Here is a 23,427-nt window from a genome sequence, read left to right as displayed (position 1 = left end):
GGCTCACAACCCATGGTTCACGGCTCACCTTAGCACAGGGGGCACGGCTCACAACCCATGGCTCACGGCTCACCCGAGCACAGGGGGCACGGCTCACAACCCATGGCTCACGGCTCACAACCCATGGTTCACGGCTCACCCTAGCACAGGGGGCACGGCTCACAACCCATGGCTCACGGCTCACAACCCATGGTTCATGGCTCACTACGCATGGCCCACAATATCAAAGGGGGTATGGCTCACACTGGCCCAGGAGGCATGGCTCACAACCCATGGTTCAGGGCTCACTACCCATGGCCCACCTTAGCACAGGGGTCATGGCTCACTGCCCAGGGGCTCATTATAGCCCGGGGGGTATGCTTCACTGCCCATGGTTCATGACTCATAGCACGTGGACCATGGCTTACTGAACATGGCTCACTATCCATGGCCCATGGCTAGCTCTAGGTCACTATCCATGAACATGGCTCCCTGTTGACTTACTGCAATTGAGCATGGCTTACTGAACACGGCACTCTGGCTCCCTTCACACAGCTCACTTCCACGTGGTTCATGGAGCATGGCTATCTTGCTGCACGTGCCATACTGAACATTAACAATCGCTCACAACATGGGTTCATCGCCCTACTGAGGTTTCAGTCTGGTAGTGTTGTAATTGACAGGTTTATATGCGCGACTCACGTCTTGGCTGTCTCGTCAAAACAGAAAGATGAACTCAGGCCCCCTAGTGGCTACTACAGATGCACAAATCGGTACTCCAGTATTATTAAACTCGTGTAATTGCCCGTCATGACGGGTTCATAAAAACACACTTTAATGAAAAAGACTACAATTTAAATATGTATTGAATTTATTTAATACAAATGTTATATCCCATTTAATATAAAATGACAATCATCTCCCAACATTTTCCCTTGAGATTAATTTGATTGAATCAGCACACTTTGTTGGTTTGATTTTTGCATCTTGACAAAGCAACATGTTGTCCATAGGAAAAAAAAAACCTGATTCGTTGAGATAAAGTCCAACAAACTCAAAAGTGTGTCCTTGTGATTTATTGACAGTTTATAGCAAATGCAGGGTTGATCGGAAACCGCCTTCGCTTCAAAATGAATGGTAAATTCAAATCAGACGGTGCCAGATCAATTCTGAGCATGAAGACTATCTCCACGATTGGATTCTGAAATTATTTCAGCTAAAACTAAATCACGGTGCATTTCACGAATCACCAGACGCGTGCCATCGCATAATTCTTTTTGGGGTTGAGATTTAGAATCGGCATTACAATGGTTCCTTTTTTCAGAACCAATTTATGAGATGGAATTCCATATGGTGTTCACAGCATGTGCAGAAATTCTACTGGATAATAATTATGTGACGTGACTCGGATCCACGTAGCCTACCGGGTGTTGCACACAGTGCAGAGTTGCAGGCACAGATCACCAAAACTAAAGGTATAATTGTCTTCATTGCATAAACAATAAATAACTTTCATAAAGATGTCAAATTTGTCACCGATGCGCATAAATTAACTTCATTGTAACCATAAATGTTTTTAATTTATCAACGTAACATATCTATTTTTTAAATACTATGCAGGGCATAATTATACCGCCGAGGATAAACATATTGCAGGTCCAACACGTTGTGAGAGGACCTATAACACGAATCTGGTTAAGATAAAATACGCACAATGTGAGAACGTCGGCCAAGATGATTCGTTTATAGACAGCCAGGGTCATCGATGCACGACCATAGAAACTAATTCTGAAGCAATCACTGCTCACCGTATAGAAGCAACGAATTACTATGAATGCTAAAGCGATTAGGACACTTAAAATATTACCGTCAAAATCCACTACCGAAATACTGCGAACGTTATCACTTAAAGTAAATTAAATTATTTTCGGAGGACGTAAAGTATGCATTGGTGTTGAATAATATAATGGGCAATTAAAAAGAGCGAGTACACGTTAGGATATTGGTGAAAAAGTGCTTATATCCTTATGGACGCTGTTGTCACAGCTGACATAATTTCCCTTTTATCAGTATAATCATCATCGCCACCGCTGTTATGATAAAAGAAAGATCAACATGATAACTCCTTCCGCCGACAGCCTTTCTTTCAGCTCGTTTGAAAAAAACGCTCGATGCCAGGTTTTGATGGAGAGTGCTTCGCCCGTTTCGCTGAAGACTTCTTGGAGCCGACGTGCGACCTGGGCCAGACGGGCAAACAGGAATATCAAACGACCAACGCGCACTTCGTGTTGAAATGCTTACGTGGTTAACACAGCCACACAAGTGTGTTCTGTCGTTTTGTGCATTCATGTCACACTTCACAATCCCCATCGCATCATCAGGCATTACGAGTTGAGCGTGTACACGTCTCTACGTATGTCAATCCACTGGTGGATGAGGGCCTCCAACGCCGTGTAGGTTGTGGAGATTATTTGACCACACTTCACCACGTTGGTCAGTGGGGGTTCATGAAAGTGGGAAGCATAGTTACAGTCCAATAATGGATATTACTGATTTACTGATCACCCATCCAAGCACTATCCAGGCTCAAACCCGCTTAGCTTCCGAGGTCTGGTGGGATCGGTGCATTGTAGGTGATTTGACCATATGCTTACACGTCTGTACCGAATATACATTATCGGACAGGTGTTAACTGGTGAGTTCACAACAATTAAATCAGTATTACCTTTTCAGCCCTCCGTTGGAAATGCTAGGCTGCTTCCCTGCCTCTGTTGACCCTGGAATAGACATTGCACAAGTCACCATTTCATACACGTTGGAGCAACACTGGCAATGAATTGTTAACGCAGTGATGTACATCGTTCACCAGAGGCGCGCGACACACCTGGCCCGTGGCCCACGAGCTCCTCGATGACTCTCCTGTTGAGGCAGACGTCCACGTGGCTATTGAAAGCCACGAGGTCGGACGAGCCTTGGGGGCAGAGACAGATTGGGCAGGTGGGAGCGCCGGCCATGGCAGGCACTCTCATCGTCCCGCTTGGAGCGCAGGCTGCTTCACGGTCTCCGGCATGCTCCGCCAGCGGTCCACCTACACCCTGCCGATAGCGGGGAACCGCGCATTCTCCGAGAGCGTCTACCAGCTGGACGGCGGCATTGTTAAAATCCCGCGATTGGATTCGCTTGCTCTCAGATCCCTTGGGGTCGGCAGCATCTTTAGCGGCACACGCCTGCCCGCTTTCTTCCGAATGGCATGGAGGTCGATTTGTTTTGCACGTCGTTTGCTTTGCACGTCGCTCTACACCTCGGTGCAAGTTCTGCTCGGCACCGGAGGCGGCGGCGCACGCTCTCTGCCTCGGCTCGCCGCCATCATCTTGGGCCAGCGACACATTTCGAGTCGGGCGATCCTTCCCTCCAAGCCCGTGTCCCCACTCCGCGCCGCCGCTGGAACCGCCCACGACAGCAACACCCGAGTGTTCGGTTTCACCGAGGCACTCGTCGATGTGGGCGTTGAACTCAGACAGGCTTCTGCTGTCCTGGCGCATGTCGCACACCGGGCACGTGTACACTGGGACGGTGCCCTTGCCGCGCCGGGTCGGGTGGCCACCACCGCCACGGCCATCGACGCCGCGGTCCGCCGTCAAGACGGGCGAGGGCTGTCGGGTGGCACTGGCACACCGCCCAGCAGACTCCAATGTGGGCCCAGGTGCCATGGGTGACGGCTGCTTGTCGAGCTGGCTCTGTCGCTCAGCCTGAACCCGCTGGAAGAACGACTTGATGCGAACTTCTGGGCGTCCGCTCTCCTCCTCCACTTGGCCGGGCAGAACAGCCCCAGTAGCAGAACCCAGAGCACTTTGTTCACTAAGTGGATGAGTCTAAAATGAAATGAAAAAACATGTTTGCAATATTTACGCATTTCTGGAATTGGGAATAAAAACAGACAAGTGGCGCTCGATGAGTACGGCTGGGCCCATACCGACGGCTCGCCGAATGTTGAGCCATGCGGCAAGACATCGATGTGCGGCGAGGCGACCTCCCTCCTGCTGCTGCTGCTGCGCGTGCTCTGTACGAACGTGCTGATTGATCGCTGCTTCTGCTTCTGCTCCGTCCGGTCGACGAACCCGGACAGCCTCACCCCTGCACACGCGTGCACGCACGTGGTAAAACAAAGCGTAGCCGGGGAGGATGGAACGCAAATCATCATCATCATCATCATCATCGCAACTTCATATTGATACCGCGCCTCTCATGCGCTAACATCTCGAGTCATCGTGGCAGGGGATCCCCCCCAGTGGCAGCTGCCCCTGTGTGGCACAAGGTGAATAGAGCAATGGCCAGCAAGTGGGTATTAGTCTGCCCCCTCCTGATAAGTCACTGAGGAACAGCCATTATGCACACATGTTATTTACAATGCACCACAATGCATTGCTTGTTGAAACATTACATGGACTGAACTTAAAAAAAAGCATAGCACACAACATATAAATGTCACCACGTTTTGTTTAGCCACAATGATTGAATATTAATGGCGACTGAGCTTGCTCTCTCTCTCTCTGTATTGCGAAGCTTTTAAATGCTGTCGGCCGTGGGAAATTGTTTCGTACCCATGAGCCGTAGTCGGAGTGGCTGGGGAGAGATGTTGTCCATTTCTGTCTTGAGTAGCTCCTTGGCGGCCGCGTAAATCTCTTCCCTTGAGGCCACGGGCCCGGGCAGCGACATCGCTCTGGTCTTCACCTCAAAACTCACGCTTTTTGTCTTCACGGTCACTGTGCGCCCCTGTCCAGTAAATATAAAAATAAACAGATTCCCCCAATCAAGCCTTATAAGCCGTGGAAGGGCTGCGAGCACCTAAATGACGCCCTCACGGCACACGAGGAGTTAGTGAGGCCAGCATCGTGCCCGTTGAATAAAAGTGAAGTGTAAAGTCTAAGTATTGAATAACCTTGAAACCTAAAGCCTAAATAGCATGCACCCTAGGTGAATTACTATAGTAATTGCCATTCATAATAAATTGCAAGCACAATATAATTGACAATGCTGCTGTGTTTGTAATTATACTGGACGCCAGGTACTGCAACGTCTACGCTCTCGGCGTTCGCCAAACCACACTGATGAGCGTGAAGTATGGTCAAAGAACTCCTATTTCCCGCATGGCGTAGGGAGGGGCCCTCACCCAGCAGTGGATTGACCAACGGGCTGCATATGTACAGTTTATAAGTGCATGTCATATGCATAAAAAGAGACATGTACGTGATGTAAACCATTTCTTATACTACCTACAGATATATCCATAAACAAACATCTCTGTCAGGCGATGGCATAAAAGACTTTGGATATGAGTGTGGATACCTTCAGTCCCTCCTTGCTGAGGTCATTGGCCAGGTCTCCACACAGCTCCCAGCACAAGTTGTACAGCTCCTCTTGCTTGTTGATCTCACTGAACGTCCTGTAGGAAACACAATGAGTCGCCGAGAATGGCTCCCAACCGCGGACAGCTTCAACGAAGTCTCTCTAACAAACCAATGGTGCAGACTCACCTCTCCGTGCTCATGCTCTTTCGTTCTCCGTCCCTTTGGAATAAACACACACACAAAAAGAATTACAGAGGCGGTGAGACCCAACCTTCAGTTGAAATATTGGGTACAAACTTAATTGTGAATATTGTATTTTGAGCATTTTTTTCCAAGCACAGCATCAAATGAAATGGCCAAAGCCGTCTGTGTGTGTGCTCCTCGTGTGGATGATGCCTATCTAAGTGACAGCAACAGCGGGAGCTCTATGGCGTTATCTTCCAGGGCCATTCTGTGACACAAGGTGGTCACTGCTTTGAGCTAGTGTTCCAAATGTCAATCACGTCATCTCATCACATGATGCTGATAACACAAATGGAATATAATAGAGGAAAATAATATCATATGTACACGCTTGGATTGTGTAAAGATTTCCAAAGTGTGTGTTGTCCTCTCGGAATGATTAAATTTAGTGACAATGTTACTTTCAGAGCTGCACAACGATATGACATCACCCTGCAATGACATCATGCAAAGCAAGTGGTGTCATCGCCTTTATATTTAATTTATTTTGGATCATCTTTATGACAGTTATCATGACCCACTCACAAAGACCAAAAAACAGATGGGCAGAGCAAATGAATGAACACTCTGAACCTTAGGTGGAAAGTGCTAAAAAAACCTAAACAATTGTGTTCATTAAGTAGCCATATATTCTGAACTTGCCACTATTATACAGTATTCGCAAAACACAATAAACCTTCACTGCTCGCCAACTAAATAATTACCCGTATTACACACTGACCCGATATCTCTAGTCATGATCCCCTGCGATCTAAGAAATTCACAGTGAGATAAGTGGACTATAAACTAAACTTCTAAAATATTTTTTTTATTTGACCAGGTAAGGCTCAATGAGATATACAGCTATTTTTCCGAAGCAACGGGGCCATAAATTATAGCTCTACGAAGTGGCTTATCATGTGGAAATTTATAGCAGCCAATACTCTAAATGCACATTTATAAATGTGAAGGGAAAAACCGGAGGACCCGGCGAAAAATGCACATGACCATAGGGAGAACATGTGAACTCCAAATATACAACAGGCGTCAGGGTCGGGATCGAACCTACGACCTCCTGCATACCGGACAAGGTAGTTAACATCTCGCCACCATTGTGCCCTATATATCCCGTGTTGCTGTGCCGCTCGTTGCTTGAACGAAGCCACCTGTCAACGTGAGTGGAGCCCAAGCCCATGGAGATGCGCAGAAAGTGCTGACAGGACCCCTCAGAGAAGAGCAGCGCCACCAGAGCTCGCTGCCGGTGCAGGTGGGCGCACGTGAACACGTCCAGCGCATTCAGCATTTTCTCCGTCACTTTCCCGATGCCGCTCACCTACCGGCATGAGTGGGCATTTCAGTACACATATAACAAATTAAAGATCCCCGTATAGCGATACAGACTAATGGGGAAAGGACTGTTAACGAGTACCTATGGAGAGTAGGCCATTGCGTGCCAGTGTTATGGTCCAATTTTTTTAGATTACTGGAGAATTATTTAACTGGGAAACGTCACAATCATTGTCACTTACTGCGATAACTTAGTACGACCCTCTTGAAAGAGAGTCTAGAGTGAGCTTTTCCTACACTTACACAAGTGTAATTATTTGGTGATTTTGTCACAAGTGTGTAGCATTCAATCATTTGGATCTAAATCACTACACTGATAAGTTACACAGGCAAAATAAGCATGTGCATGCATGTAAGGTGGCAGACAATTCAACTTAAACTATTTTCTATTTTACCAAGTAAGGCTCACTGAGCTATATAACTCTTTTTCAGAAGCCACAAATGATGACTCAATGAAGCGGCTCATCGTGTGGAAATTGATAGCAGCCAAATACTCTAAACGCATTATTCTAAATGTGGAGGGAAAAACCGGAGGACCAGTATAAAAATCCACGCAACTACGGGGAGAACATACAAACTCCAAATATACCGGCGTCAGGGTTGGCATTGAACCCACAACCTCCTGAATACCAGGCAAGATATTTAACATCTCGCCATCGTTGAACACAGAGAAGACGCAAGCATCGTGGGCACCTTGCGTATCGGCAGCTCATCCACAAAGTTGCGGATGGCATCCCTCGTGGGCTCCAAGCGGTACTGCCCGTTGGGTTTATTCATGTCGCTGCCAACCTTCGCCAGCAGCATGTTGGGGGCAATGCCTGCAAACACAAACAAGTTGATTGGCAACACTAATGTAACGGTCACGGGGAGCGGCAATGCAGTGACTGATACACTGCTCTGCAACTTCGGCGACCTGAGTTTGTTTCCGAGTCACGGCTAAGATCAGTAAATTGGTGCTCGGCCACCCCAACCTTCGCCAACCCCGCACTGACCAGCGTGGTGACGTACGGTCAAAAAACTCCCAAAACCGATGTGGAATGGACAGGCCTTCATCCAGCAGTGGATTCACAAGACGTCTGGCCAGCGTAGAAGAGTTGGCCAAAACACCCTCTCTAGAGGTGAGGAACGTGAAACAAGGGGACGACCCAACACCAAGTGGCAATGGTGAGATACCATAACTGGGATTTGTTTTTCTTTTGTCGTTTCAGTGACCGAGGTTGATCGATCTTTTAAACTAAACCAAACTGTTTTATTTTACCAGGTAAGGGCCACTGAGCTACATAGCTTTTTCAGAAGCAACCTGGCCACAAATGACGGACCCTCCTGGAGTCTAACTCTAGATGCATTGACTCACCGGCGCTGGCTGTGAGACCCGTTTTCTGCTCGATGCGGAATCGCATTTCCCTGACGGCCTCCTCGACACTCAGCCCAAACACCACTGCCGTCGATGAGCGCTCAGGCGTTCCGTTACGGCTCGCGCTGGCGCCAAACCCTGACGCGGCATTTTCACTTCCACCGACCTGCGGCGGGGTGCTATCGAACAGTTCTGGTGAGTAACTCTCGAAGGATGCACCATCGTTTGCTTCATCTGTTTGTTTATCGGTCGTAAAGCCTCCCGCTGGTGACACATTTGGGTCACACGTGCTTTCCGCCGTGCCACCGTTTCCGAGCACCCTTAATGAGTTTGTGTCACGGGCGTTGTGCACCGCTGAGCTGGTCTGAGCCACCCTGCACCTGTTGCAGTCCCTCCCCTGGCACAGTCCCTCGTGAGCGGCGAAGGTGCGGCGGCTTTCGGGCCAGGCTTGCCGCTCCGCCAGGTGAGCCGTGATGTCCAGGTAAGCCTCGTCCAGGCTCATTGGTAGAAAGTTTGGGTCATAATCGGCAAGGACTTCTCGGACCTGTTGGTCACCATTCAATAAGGGTTATATTTCTAATTCACATTATATGAATAAGTGTCATGAGTTATACTTTGAATGACTACCATTTTGTATTGCTCTTTTTATTAAAGTCTATTTTTTCCTACCGATTTGAATATTGTTCATAAATATTTTACACACAATTTCAAATTTACAACTGCACCTATGTTCTGGATGTTCTGGCAATGTTTAAACTCTATTGCATTGCTCGACTTGCTTTTATATATGTAAAAAACATTTTTAATGCTTTTTGCCTTTACCTGGTCATATAATTAATTAATGTTGCTATGTCAATATCTACTCATTCTGCATGACCTATCCGTTAACTTAGGCGTAACTACACAAAGGAGTAATACAGCTCACCTGAGCTGTATTACTCTTTTTCTACCTACGTGACTTTACCGAAAGAACCAAAGAGTATGAGTACAGCTCACCTGCTTGCTCACAGCGGAGTATTTGTTGAAATTCAGTGGGCAGATGACAAGATCAGGACACAGCTTCTTGGCGATGAAGCCAGGCATGGCGGCGCGCACGCCAAACCTGCGGGCGTGGTAGTTGGACGTTGACTGCACGCGCAGAACACACACACACACACACGCCGCTTGCTTACAAATCACCCACAATTCAAGCAGGTGGCCAAGTTAAGCAGGTGGACTATATGGCTGAGGCACCAAAAAGTGCAGGCGAAGGCCCACAAAAAATATACATCACGCGTTCAGCCGGCATGCGGCGTATTTCCTGGTGTTTAAAAAAAGTATTTAAAAAATGCAATTACAGCATCTACACAAATACATGCAAACAAGGTCAATTTTGTTTTACATTTGACGAGTGATTAGTGCACTGCGTTAAAAACCTGCCAACCTGGCTATGGTTGACATCAGTGGTGAGTGATACCTAAACCAATTCTGAACCACCACCCCCTTCACCATCTCACACCGACAAGCAGGAAGAATGGTCAAACAAACCTCATGACATGGAGAGGGGAGACCTTCATATAGCAGTGGATTGACCTCAGGCTTTACTTATTTAACGACGTATTAGCAGGTTTCAAGGACAGAATACTGGTAAACATTAAAAGTGTCAGTGATTTATCACTTCACAATTGTATACATGTATGCTTAACTTCTTTCGCACCGTACGTAGCCAACCGTCTTAATCGGAGGTCATGCACTATATATTTGCAGGGGTAAAAGAAAAACATCTACAGGAAACCTATAGGAAAGAAAACCAATGCCTAAACTAAGATTACAAATCACATGACCTACAGTACACGTGAGCAGGGAGAGGCACACTATCAGTCATTAATCCTTCCAGACCTTAAGGAAGACAATGACGTGCTCAAAGCACCTGTGGGGTTATAGCAAGCAGCATCTCGTTGCGACGGGAAAGGATTTGCGAGAGACGTGCAAAGCCTTGTGCGCTGTTCATAATACAGCACTGAGATACATTGGTCGTTGCGATCAGAAGTGTCCAAAGACCACTTGTTCAGTGAGGGTTTAAATTAATGGCATGCAAACTCCGCAAATTATTGTTGCTTATCGTGTATGTAGGCAGAGTGAGTACAATTGGTGTATCGACTTGACAAGGAGTCTCCAGAGAGTCTGTGACATAATTTCCAAGCGCAGACCAGGGCCTGAACCAGGGGTGGGGACAATTTCCTTGGAGCCAAATAGGTCATTCAAATTACCTCGGTGGGCTACACGCGAACACTAAAATGCACACCTTAGTCACTTCTGTCATTGCAAGAGGCCCTAAAGTAACGACAAAGAAAATATGACGTTTTAGTACTTGATTCTTGTGATTGTAGAGATGGATAAAAATCTTGAGTGGGCCGATTCGAAGTGGTGGCCCCCATGTGGCCGTGGGTCATCCATATACATGAAGAATTGAATCTGTATGTACGTCTCAAAAACATCGAGAATACTTCCCGACAAGGTAGAAAGCTGAAATTTAGTGCACATGTAGCTTTTAGGACACAAACAACAGGACAAATATGAAAATCAGAGATTTCTCATTTTAAGGCCCCCAAAATCTCGATTTTAAGTGCCACATAAACATGTTTGTGCGTGTCATTCAGAAACCTTTCCAAATATAAGATTGCGTTTTTTTATTAATTGATAGAGCGTTAAACAGAAAATACAATTAAAGGGAGAACCATTGTTCTATCTTTTAATTGTTTTTGAGATATTTAAGATTCAAGCGGTTTTGAATGGAAAAAAAACGCATTTTATGATGTGCAAATCTAAGGAATTCTAAAACGGTAAAAGATAGGAGCTTCCCCTCAGAATATTAAGTTAATGTTGTGTTCTTTCACGTAAAAAAGAACATAATCTTTAAATTAAGTAGTTTCAAATGGATACGTCTTTAAATATCAGAAGTTTATTCAAGTAAACAATTTTTGCGTCTTTTTTGCAGAAAAATACAAATTTTGGAGCAGTTGTTAGTGTCGTAGATAAAAATTAAAAATAATATCAGGTTAATTTTCTTTGGTTCTTTCGGTAAAGTCACGTAGAATGAGAATAAAATAATAAATTGATAAAATAATATGAGACAATTAAATTCTCATGACGTTTCGGCCACAACACAAGCGGCCGAAACGTCGTGAGAATTTTATTGTGTTATTTTATTTTATCAATTTATTATTTTATTCTCATTCTACGTGACTTTACCGAAATAACCAAAGAAGATGAATCCTTGCAGTCACGAAAGCTTTAAATCGAAATCAGGTTAATTATTATATTTATTGAAAACTTTTTCCTGAAAACAGGCTTCATTAACTAGAACAATAGGTTTTCCCGTCATTGTTATAAAGAGTGTGAAGCAGCATCGATGTTCCAACGTTCACTCAAGCAGATCTTCTTGGCAATCCCCCAAGTTATCTCGCTTAACCATCCCTAATTTTTGACAGCAGTAGTCAATTTATTTCATCCAGGAGGCAACTGCCATCCACTGGGAAATCCTCCACCCAGTAGGCACCCTAAATGTGCATCAACGTTATTTTCACGTGATTAGCACGGTTGGCGACGTACGGTGCGAAATAAGTTCAACATACATACCTGATTACCCTCCACAGCCTCATCTCCCCGATTGAAAACTCATTTCTTTAGAACTGATTTTGTGTTTAGTTTGTTGTCCTTCGCGTCCACACCTCCGATTAGCACGGTTGGCTATGCACGGTGCGAAAGAAGTGCTACGTACATACGTGCATGTAACCGTGAATGTCAGTGCATTCTCTCCTGGGTAAGTAAATGATAGGGGTTGTCACAACATTTTCGTGATACGATACAATAGTAGGTTGCAGCGGTGGCGAGATGTTTTTGCCATATCAGTTTTTCCTAAGTTTGTAATTGTCTTTCAAATTTCTATTGTATTATCTTGCCGTCATTTAGTTGGGAAAAGTTTGAAAAGCATTAATTTAATGTGTATTTATTGCTATTTGCTTTATTATTCCATATTGACAGGATATGAAACATAAAATAAAATGAACGATAATCCGATACATTTTGCAAATGGACGATACAAATTTTGTGGATTTTATATTATACATCAGTGTCACCAAATCGCAAATTACTCTTTTGGGATTACACGTGGTAATCATTACCCCGTACAGGCAGACCAATGCCCACGTGCAGGCCAGTCCTGAGTCACCTTGTTCCTCACAGGGTCCCCTCAGCTACAATGCACTCCGAGACGTTTATTTACGTTACAGGCGCAATATAAATGCAAGTCTCATTATTATTATTACTACATCATTTATAATAATCCGAGCAAATGAGAGTGCGTCGAGAGCTCTCACAAGCATGCTCATGGAGCCGACGGCCATGGGCTTGTCCTTGAGCTCTGGGAAGTCCCTCATCTCCACGGCGGCATAGAACATGTCCATGTCCACGTGCACGATGGTGCGGTTGAGATCGCGGGACTTTTCCAGACGCTCCACCAGACTGTCCATCTGATGAGTGTTGCAACATTGGGTGAAAGCGATTCGCAGCTACTTCCCCGCATCTTCTGATGAGCACGGTTGGATACGTACGGTGCGAAAGAATTTCAACATACATGCATGCTTAGCAGTCATGTAACGATTTGCTCTCTCCCCACAATTCGATTAACTGTTCATTTTGGGGGTGGCTGTCACAATTCAAAAAAATATAATCTTATTTTTTTGTGGTTTTTAACATCTCATTTTCATGTTCCATCTCATATGTTTGTCCTTTTCATTACACCAGTCTAAAGGTTACATCAGCACATTAGCGTAAACTTGGATTAATCATAATTGATTTTTAGATACACAATTTGATGCATGGAATGGTGGTGCAGCTATTAGCATACTTGGTCTTGAACCTCGGGGCCTGAGTTTTATTCCTTTCCATGGCTACCGTAGTAGAGTTGTCTTAATCGGTCCTGGGAATTACCTTCACCAACTCAAACTGAGCAGCACGGTAAAGTATTGATTGACAAAGGGACTGTAAAATATATATCTTGAGCATAATAATGTATTAGAACAATTGTGGATTTGTACAGACTTTGATGAGTACAGCCTACACACAAACCTGCAGCTCAGCTTGTCGGATCTGCTGATCAGTAAGCTGACCCTTCTGCTGCAACATCCTCTCGATCTTCTGGTTCACCTGCTGCTCCTTCTTCAGCTCATTCTCATAAAAACGAGACCCCTGCAATACAATTATTAGCATGACTCAAGAAATGTAGTGTTAACTCGGTGGCAGCTGTTTGTCATGTTGTTGAACTGACATTAGGAATACATTCCAAGCTTGCCATACATTTAATGGAACACCAAAGTTGATTAATAGTTCGCAATTGGAGGTGTTCATCTGTAAATCCAACACTTTGGAGGTAAGAGGTTGTGGATCGTGCAGATTTGTTAACCAAAATATTACAAATTTTCTGGTCTGAAAAATGGCCATGAGACGGCAGGACAGCAAGTGGCTTCCTGACCTGACTGTGCAGACCTTTAAGTATTATTCTGTAATGCAAGTAGCAGGTTTCCCTGGGTAATCCCGTTTCCTTTCGGACCACAAAATAGTCGTTATTAAAGAGATGGACAAACATCCTCATGCAGATTGTGAAGTTTTCCAGGATAAATAAATCTCATCATTCATGGATATGTCTATTAGCCAATGACCAAATGATCTGGACATCTGACATCTTGTCAGATGTCAAAAGCTAAGTAAGTTTTGTGCCTGAATAGTGCTTCGATGGGAAACCACCATGCATAACAGTAGTTATGGGTGGTTGCAGGGCTATGTGGTCGACAGCAGATATCAGTGCAACAAACCCATTTTTGTACTATAGCATTGTCCATCTACACTCCCCGACTTTATCAACGGGCACTGACCAGCATGGTGAAGTATGGTCAAATAATCCCCACGACTCGCATAGCGGAGGGAGGCCTTCATCAAGAAATGGATCGATAAAATGGTCACACATTTACACGTTGCTTAATGAAACACGGCCACCCCAAAGGTCTGTTGGGCAGCGCAATTGCCCACGATTGGACGACGCGACACACCTTGGAGATGTCAAGGATGACTTTGTTAATGCGCTCCTTATCCAGCCCCTCCATTCCAGCCTTGTTGTCGTTGAGGGCCATGCAAGACACAAGCCCAGGGGCAGCCACGGCTCCCCTTGCTCCCTCCATCCCGTCTTCAGTCTCCAGCCTGAAGGGAGGTCCCCCCTCACCAGAGATCAATAAATGCCTGGGATTCACTCCGAAGCTTCCTGAAAAATGAGCAATCTCCTACTTTGCAAAGATTATCCCCTAGTCAGCAGGAGGTTACATAATCGCTTCTGCTGCACCAACTGTCTTATATGCTGACACGACACACATAAATTATATTGAGGTTCTGGTTCGGTGATCTGACACGGCCATTATGAGCCTCCTAATATATACCCACGTGAGGGCTTGAATCCAAGATTCAAATTTAGTGGTGATTGTTAAGGGCATGTCAATTGTGAGCCTTTTGACAAGAGACATAGAATCAGGGCTTGACCCCAGGAGATTGGCAGTGCTGGTCTTAAGTGTTTTACACACAGCTAAAATGAGGTTAATGACAACCAGATACTGTACAGCGTTTGGGCACCACGGTGGCAAAATGTTAACGACATCGCCTGGTATACAGGAGGTTGTGGTTCGATCCCGACTTTGACGCCTGTATATTTGGAATTTGCGCGTCTCTCTCCGCGATCGCGTGGATTTGTCTCCAGGGTTCTCTGGTTTTCCCCTCTACATTTAAGAGTATATTTGGCTGTACTCTTTGGTTCTTTCGGCAAAGTCACGTAGGTAGAAAAAATAATAGATCACGACTTTTCGATCGCAACAACAAGCGACCGTCTCACCTGAAGACGGTCGCTTGTCTCACCTGATGACGATTGCTTGTGTTGCGATCGAAACGTCGTGATCTGTTATTATTTCTACCTACGTGACTTTACCGAAAGAACCAAAGAGTTTGGATTCCTGCAGTCACACGAAAGCTTCAAATCAAGCTCATATTTGGCTGCTACACATTTCCACATGCTGAGCCACTTTGTTGTGCGATCATTTGTGGCCAGGTCGCTTCTGAAAAAGAGCCACATAGCTGAGTGGACCTTAAACTGGTCAAATAAAACACATAACGTGGTTTAAACCCTGGACCTCAGCGGTGACAGATTCGCGTTAGTCAGAGTCATTATCGATCTAGACTCACACACAGTCCCAGTGGTCCCGGCTCGGTTCTGGTCGTGTTTCTGACACGACCACTGTGAATTCCCAGGTAAAGATGAGGTTACATTCAATAGGCATTCGGCAGACATAACGAAAACAATGTCTTGAGACTCGATGATATTTTCATGGACAACTATATATGAATACATTTTAATGTCATTACACTGGGATTTTTGCAACACAGCGTTGTAATACTGTGGGGTTTTTTTGCCTGGAAGATTTCCTGTTTTATCCAGGATATTTCTGTTGCGCGTCGTCGCTTTAAGATGTTTCTCTGTTCATATTTTGTTTGTTGAGGTTGCACCCGACTTAAGAGCAGCATGGCTCACAGGGCTATACCTGATAAATGACACTTGACAACCCCAGGGCACTCCCTGTCGCCTCACGGCTTAGCCCTTTACACATTTTAACACACGGCAACCGAGTAAACACAAGCGCGACTCGGGTCAACTTTTTGCTTGTACCAAGCTGCACTGACCGGCGTGGTGAAGTATGGTCAAACAACACCCAAGACGGTCGCGGTGCGGAGAGGCATTCCATCCAGCAGTAGATCGACAAAGGAATGATATACAGTATACTGTATATACAAAATACCAATATCCCCCGGATAGCCTTAACACTGTTGGGGGCAAGCGCCGTTAGCGAGTAGCACCTACGAAGGCCGGCGCGGCACACGATGGGGGTGGGTTGGCCAGCAACCCCGCCCCGCGCGCCTTTGTCTTCCCCACTGGCGATGTTTACTAACACACCGCACCGGCTACTCATTTGAGGCCGCGGTCGACCTCGGTGAGGCCACAATTACCGGTCGGGATAATCGTCAGCCGGCGTTGTTTGTTGGCCCCGGTGGGGAGCTCTCTTCACGGCGCTTTCGAATCCGCGTGAGTGCCCCGACGCCGCTTCTCGTGTACGTTCAAATTTTCACCGCGCGCGCGCCGTTTCACAGTCGGCCATCTTACGTAGGGGAGGTGGAGGGGGTAGATGGGGAGGGGGACATGGGGGGGGGGTGGTGAAGATGGGGGGGGGTGGGGAGGTGGGGTGGGTGGGGGGAGGCACCGCAGAGGGGATGGGGGCTGCTACCACCGTCCTCGACTCCCCCCCCCACCACCACCTCATTATGCGACGTCATCAACCGTCGACATTAATGAATCTCGAGCCCCCCCCACCTACCCCCACGGTTCCCTCTAGCAAGATGGCGGCGAAGCACTGCTTCGCGCGTGTTGGTGACGTCGCCTGCACGCGGCTATATAATGGACGGCAGCCGTCAGGGCTCATTCGCGTCGAGTGTGGGTTCGTGCCAGCGCAACCCTTGTTTCGTGTTTACCCCACAACCATCCTCCTCCCCCTCCCACACCTTCATCCGTCATTATTATCAATCGCCGTGGCTGTTGATAATATCGCCACCGCAGTTTGCGTATCGTTCAACGGGGGGGTGCAGCTTGTCGCAGCTGCCATGCACGACGCGTCGGACGACGAGGAGGCCGAGAGCGCGGAGAACGCGGCGGAGGCGGGGGAGCTGTGCGGGCAGCTGAGCAAGTGGACCAACTACCTGCTGGGCTGGCAGGGCCGATGGGTGGCGGTGCGCGGAGGGACGCTCACGTACTGCCGCTCGGCCGACGAGAGCGAGTTTGGATGCCGCGGGGCCATATGTCTGGCCAAGGCCCTCATCACGGTGAGCGAGCAAGATTCTGCGTGGGCGCGCGTGTAGGGGGGCGGTGGGGTGGGGGGCCCTCTGTGATGGGGTTAGCGCTGGTTTTGTGGGTGTCAGCCGAGTGAGTGATTTGGGTGGTGGGGCTATGTGTTGTGTGGTTGTAGTGTTGGATGTTGGGTGCTTGTGTTGTCCGCTTGGGTGGTGGTGGTGGTGGTGCTGGCAGGGTACTCGTGTTACCCGCATCATGACGGTGGTATCACTCGGCTGATACCACACACATCCCCCTGATGTATGTTGGACTTCTTTCGCGCCGTACGTAGCCAGCCGTGTTAACCGGAGGTGCGGTGGGAAGGACAACAAACGAAACGCAAAACGCTATTCTAAATAAATGCTTTTTTTAATTTAGAAAATTGGTACCACAACCACTCTGCGTATTTTTTTCTTCTTTGGTTCTTTCGGTAAAGTCACGTAGAATGCGAATACAATAATAAAATAACACAATGAAATTCTCACGATGTTTCGGCCACAACACAAGTAGCCGTCCTGGCCGAAACGTCGTGAGAATTTCATTGTTTTATTTTATCATTCTACGTGACTTTACCGAAAGAACCAAAGAAGATGAATCCTTGCAGTCACGAAAGCTTTAAATCGAAATTTAACCACTCTGCGTATGTCACCATAATCCTGCTTGGACCACTACGACCAATACGCTGATGCACGTGCACCCGTATCATGCGATAGCCAACATCTTTGACACCACAGACACGCGGCACTGATATCACGGCTTTACAGCTTGGCATCACAGCCGATATACTACCACAACCACCAGGCTAATGTAACAACTCGACTAATATGACCCCAGGTAACCTGGCACAGGGACTTATCCGACTCCACAATCCTACGTAAAATGTATAAGTTAACAGGGATAGTAAGAAAAGACAAGTTTCTTAAGAATTATCCCGACGACCTCTTCAATTGTTTCGTAGTGTTAGGGTTTTGTTGAATGGTAAGGTGAGCTTGCGGCTCGTAATCCTTGTTAATACGTTTGGCATAGAGTTGGCCCGATAATTTCTGCGGGAACTCGCCAGCACCTTGCTCCCATCTCTCCTGCCAAGGGAAACCTAAGGTTACATTTTAAAGTGAGTCATTGTGTTGCTATCCAAGCCCAAATCTGTTGTTTGTAAAATATTATCACTATGGTTTCAGATTTTTGTGCAATCACAGGCCACACTGTTCTTCGTCACGGGCGATGATTAATGTCTTACAGGGATGCATGAAGGACACTGATAATGCCCTGAAATGGCGTATCCCCCCTGAGAAGTCAGTCGGTTTACCTGTTGTAGCAGTACCTTCACCACAGCTGTCGATGTTTTTTGTGGATTGTATGCAGACTCCGACGAAAACCTGTAAAAGTAACAGTAGCATTTTCAACATGCCCAGTGCTTTTCACTGAAGAACTCTGCTAGTGTTGGCTAAAGGGCTCAGATAAGGGCACTTTACTATCGCCCTGCCTTCCATCCATTAAGTACAGGTATTTGTTTGTTTTAGTAAGGCTCAAGGCATGCGCACAAATGTGTGTTTGCCGTCACTGTAATTGTCTTCGAATTAGCGCCACCTGAGTTACAGTGAGGGAAAAAAGTATTTGATCCCCTGCTGATTTTGTACGTTTGCCACTGACGAAGAAATGATCAGTCTATAATTTTAATGGTAGGTTTATTTAAACAGTGAGAGACAGAATAACAACAAAAATAATCTAGAAAAACGCATGTCAAAAATGTTCTAAATTGATTTGCATTTTAATGAGGGAAATAAGTATTTGACCCCTCTGCAAAACATGACTTAGTACTTGGTGGCAAAACCCTTGTTGGCAATCACAGAGGTCAGACGTTTCTTGTAGTTGGCCACCAGGTTTGCACACATCTGGAGGGAATTTGTCCCACTCCTCTTTGCAGACCTTCTCCAAGTCATTAAGGTTTTGAGGCTGACGTTTGGCAACTCGAACCTTCAGCTCCCTCCACAGATTTTCTATGGGATTAAGGTCTGGAGACTGGCTAGGCCACTCCAAGACCTTAATGTTCTTCTTCTTCTTGAGCCACTCCTTTGTTGCCTTGGCCGTGTGTTTTGGGTCATTGTCATGCTGGAATACCCATCCACGACCCATTTTCAATGCCCTGGCTGAGGGAAGGAGGTTCTCACCCAAGATTTGACGGTACATGGTCCCGTCCATCGTCCCTTTGATGCGGGGAAGTTGTCTTGTCCCCTTAGCAGAAAAACACCCCCAAAGCGTAATGTGTCCACCTCCATGTTTGACGGTGGGGATGGTGTTCTTGGGGTCATAGGCAGCATTCCTCCTCCTCCAAACACGGTGAGTTGAGTTGCGGGCGCTGCAGGATTTCAGTCCTTCACGGCGTAGTGTGTTACCAATTGTTTTCTTGGTGACTATGGTCCCAGCTGTCTTGAGATCATTGACAAGATCCTCCCATGTAGTTCTGGGCTGATTCTTCACCGTTCTCATGATCATTGCAACTCCACGAGGTGAGATCTTGCATGGAGCCCCAGGCCGAGGGAGATTGATAGTTCTTTTGTGTTTCTTCCATTTGCGAATAATCGCACCAACTGTTGTCACCTTCTCACCAAGCTGCTTGGCAATGGTCTTGTAGCCCATTCCAGGCTTGTGTACGTCTACAATCTTGTCCCTGACATCCTTGGAGAGCTCTTTGGTCTTGGCCATGGTGGAGAGTTTGGAATCTGATTGATTGATTGCTTCTGTGGACAGGTGCCTTTTATACAGGTAACAAGCTGAGATTAGGAGCACTCCGTTTAAGAGAGTGCTCCCGATCTCTGCTCGTTACCTGTATAAAAGACACCTGGGAGCCAGAAATCTTTCTGATTGAGAGGGGGTCAAAAATTGATTTCCCTCATTAAAATGCAAATCAATTTATAACATTTTTGACATGCGTTTTTCTGGATTTTTGTTGTTGTTATTCTGTCTCTCACTGTTCAAATAAACCTACCATTAAAATTATAGACTGATCATTTCTTTGTCAGTGGGCAAACGTACAAAATCAGCAGGGGATCAAATACTTTTTTCCCTCACTGTACTTTCCCTCCATGTAATGAGCAGCTAGAGTTAATTGGCAGCACCCCAGTCCTATCTGCTATCTGCTTAATAACCATAGGTCTTGCTGGGGTTGATGGTTGTTATGGAAGCAGTTATCAACTTTGGCTGGTTAAGGCTGTTAGATTTCTCCTTAGATCCATAGCTGGTAATTCTGTAAATGCGGCTGCTTATTTTCACAGCCATTACAGAACACTTTCCAGGTTTTATTGCTGCTGTTAGGTTATAGGGCACCTACAATTCTCTTTAGAGTTCTATACAGAAATGCAAACCAACTCTGCAATTCAAAGCAATAAGCTGGAAACCGCAGCAATATTATATATACATAGGAAATGAATACAATAAACGAGAAGAGCTTGATGAGTGAAGCTTTTATTATCTGATACAGAAACTTTTAAAAGCCAAGTCGGTGTCACTTAATGGGGTTTCTTCCTGCATGACTGCATTTTAGTTTCAATATCTGATCATCAAAGGACAGGCAGGATTTATATGCCGTTGAATCGGTTTAACTGAAATGACAATGTAAATTGTCATTACAAGACACGACTTTTCATGCAAATAGGGCTGTAGTCCTTGGCTGACAGGGCTTTATTTCTGTTCACACTTCACTGCCTCCTGTTTATCATAAGGAGCTATTCAAAGCGCATGTGCATAGGAGCCGTATAATGATTTTTGAAATGTTTCATGACATGTTTGAGATGTGTTGCTCATTTCTCAACCTTGTGAATGTCATTTTATAACGGTCTCTGAAATGATTAAGATTTGAGAGAGAGAAAAAAACATGTTACATTTATTATGGTGGCGAAGATGCGAGCACGCTGGGCCTTATTCCAGGTTACGGCAAACATCAGCAGCGAGTGATGTCAGAATCGGTGCCACCCTCCACACCCCTACCTTTGCCAACGTACACTGACCAGCGTGGTAAAGTATGGTAAAAAAAAACCGTGACCGACATGGTTTGGCGAGACTTTCATCCATCAATGGACTGAAAATGTCTTTATTTTTTAAATAGTTTTTTTGTTCTATGAAAACTATTGAGTAAACTTCGAGAGCCATTAGCGCAGTTTATATCGGCAACTTGAAGGCTATATTTCACAATACACAGTATAGAATAATCGTGAAGAGGCAATTTTACTTGGGCATTGTATGTTTGCTAACCAATTATCACTAATTGAGGTTGAAATCATTGTTTTGCGTTTCTTCACAAGCACGCAATGCTCAAGTTACCAGTGTCGACTCATTCAGGTAAAATAAACTTTTATCAACTGTGGGTTTGCGATATCTCATTCAATTTTATAAAAAATATTGTAATTACCATCCAAATTACACAGTGTCATAATGATGAGTTTAAAACTGCCCAGCAGATTCCTGGAACTCAAAAGAAACACGTTTCAGGGAATTTTGTATCACATGAGACCATGGCACGCTTTTGCAAAACCATAATTACTGTGGAGATGAATGAGAAATGTGCTCATTGTACAGAAGCCTTAATTGTGTGTGGGTCAAATGCATAAATCATGTGATGAGTAGTAATTAAATCCATTTCTGCCTTTGTATATACATTTGTTTTGTATATCCACACCTGGATGAAGGCCTCCCCCACCGTGTGTTAGTGCAGGGGAGGATTGTTAGACCGTAGTTTATTACACAGTCTAGTGTAGATTGAAGGGTGACACGCAGGGCTGTCTTTTTATGTAAGACGTGACTGGCTATCGAACTTGGGTGGCCGGGTTCTTAGTGCAGTGTACCAACCACTGCCACCCACCCAACTGCCAACATTTCGACTCCGCACCCACCCAAATGATAAGCCATTTCGTTGTGTTATCATTTGTCGCCATTTCGCTTTTGAAAAAAGAAGCTAATAGCTCAGTGGGCTTGACCTGGTAAGATAAAAAAAATAGTTTAGTTTTATCTATTTTTGTGTGATTTTTTTGTTGTTTTACCTTTCCTATACTTGGCAATTTTCTATTGTTGTAACATTCTGACCCGCCCTTACTGAACGTCTGTGAAAAATAGATTTATACCTCATTGGATTCCTCCAGTATAAATACGTATTCAGATTCTGAAACAATTTCCTGCTTTGCTGCAGATCACCAACATGTGTATCCCATCTTTATAAAAAAGAGGCAGTTTACAATTGTTGAGTTCATATTGTACAAGGCGCTGCTGTCACATGTGACTTGCGCATCTCGTTTATGAAAATGCCTTCTGTGTTTTTAAGTCACGTGAACTTCCAGAAGAAAATTAAGTTAACCCTAACACTGGCCATGATGCCAGCATACAGCAGTCCAATCCGTCTGAGGAGCGTTGCTAGTTTGACAGTTGCCGATAATGTTTAAGTCGCCAGGATAAATGTCCCAGCGACCCCTCCAAACAACTCTCGACTCTCTCCACGGCATTGTGGCTGCTGCTTCTTGTTGGAGCCCGATAATGTTTCAAATAACACTCGCTTGTCCGATTATTTTAGATGTCAAACTCTTCCGATTATCGGTTCCATTCCTAATCACCTAATCGGAAAAAGAAAAAAAAATAGTTGGGGGTTGGGGGAGGGGGAAGTCTTCCTATCTTCCCACTTGTGCCACTGGCTGGGAGGTGATGGTCGGACCTTGGTGACGTCATTGGCGTCATCTGCCGTGCCACCCTGGCTGCAGCTTGGGGGGTTTTCCACCTTTGGCAGACAGCCTGTCGGGGCTCCTCTATCATTTTTAAATGTGCCCAAGCAATCTGTTACAATTTGTCGTCTCTCACTTGTTCCAGCTCTAGTTTCAAATGATCATTTGTGGATTTATGTGGAGAGGCGAACACTGCTTCTAAACCTCTTGTGACAAATGTGTGATGAATTCCAGATCTTGTTGGCGATGTTTTTTTTTTTAGTAAATCCTATGGCATGTGCTACAAATCCTGAGCATTATCGCTTAATCCAACTGTTTCATTAAGGTGCAAAAGCACAGTAAATATAATGTGTCTCGGGCGCCCCATGTTTTTCCACATTACGGATAAATTTGGTAAGTTGCAGTAAAGTGAGAATACACCATTAATGTGTGATTTGGTAGACTCTGTTAGCGGCCTGATAACTTCCATGTGTTAGCTGTTGGACACGTACATGTGATGTTGCCTGCAGCTTATTGATTTTT

At 45.6% G+C, this 23,427-nt stretch overlaps 2 protein-coding genes across 6 annotated transcripts in view; one reads left to right on the top strand and one right to left on the bottom strand.

Annotated features, from left to right (window-relative positions):
• Positions 1 to 1,040: 1,040 nt before the first annotated feature.
• Positions 1,041 to 16,504, bottom strand: POLK (DNA polymerase kappa). Of its 5 annotated transcripts, none has more exons than XM_032968934.2 (15): positions 16,006 to 16,504; positions 14,337 to 14,484; positions 13,360 to 13,479; positions 12,609 to 12,761; positions 9,247 to 9,378; positions 8,251 to 8,794; positions 7,590 to 7,714; positions 6,716 to 6,882; positions 5,514 to 5,546; positions 5,326 to 5,422; positions 4,581 to 4,752; positions 3,953 to 4,113; positions 2,864 to 3,851; positions 2,705 to 2,756; positions 1,041 to 2,216 (listed from the first exon to the last, which is right to left on the bottom strand). In XM_032968934.2, exons 1-15 carry the CDS (start codon positions 16,290 to 16,292, stop codon positions 2,126 to 2,128), a joined length of 3,270 nt encoding a protein of 1,089 aa, XP_032824825.2. In that variant the 5' UTR covers positions 16,293 to 16,504; the 3' UTR covers positions 1,041 to 2,125. The 5 variants fall into 5 exon arrangements, with proteins under 5 accessions (XP_032824825.2, XP_032824829.2, XP_032824828.2 ...); XM_032968938.2 differs by having other exon boundaries at positions 14,337 to 14,501; positions 16,330 to 16,504; XM_032968937.2 differs by having other exon boundaries at positions 16,330 to 16,504.
• Positions 16,505 to 16,771: 267 nt separating this feature from the next.
• Positions 16,772 to 23,427, top strand: part of LOC116950811 (ceramide transfer protein) — a 31,601-nt gene continuing 24,945 nt past the window's right edge. Inside the window, exon 1 of the mRNA XM_032968896.2 lies at positions 16,772 to 17,196. Within this exon, the coding sequence (XP_032824787.1) occupies positions 16,978 to 17,196 (219 nt within the window). The 5' untranslated portion in view covers positions 16,772 to 16,977. The remainder of the gene's footprint in view (positions 17,197 to 23,427) is intronic.

This window comes from Petromyzon marinus, chromosome 40 (genome assembly GCF_048934315.1).
Source record: "Petromyzon marinus isolate PM22_M1 ecotype Great Lakes invasive population chromosome 40, UKy_Petmar_22M1.pri1.0, whole genome shotgun sequence".
Classification (NCBI taxonomy): domain Eukaryota; kingdom Metazoa; phylum Chordata; class Hyperoartia; order Petromyzontiformes; family Petromyzontidae; genus Petromyzon; species Petromyzon marinus.
Note: the sequence above shows the minus strand (reverse complement) of the source record. Positions and strands in the feature narration are given on the sequence as shown.

What these genes read in the sequence shown, in the direction of transcription:
- POLK (XM_032968934.2), bottom strand. Translation starts at nt 16,292, where the DNA reads ATGAGTAGCCGGTGCGGTGTGTTAGTAAACATCGCCAGTGGGGAAGAC. An exon ending in CAACATTCGGCGAGCCGTCG is followed by an intron (nt 3,852 to 3,952) that starts GTATGGGCCCAG and finishes ATTTCATTTTAG; the next exon opens with ACTCATCCACTTAGTGAACA. An exon ending in GCTCGTGGGCCACGGGCCAG is followed by an intron (nt 2,757 to 2,863) that starts GTGTGTCGCGCG and finishes TGTCTATTCCAG; the next exon opens with GGTCAACAGAGGCAGGGAAG.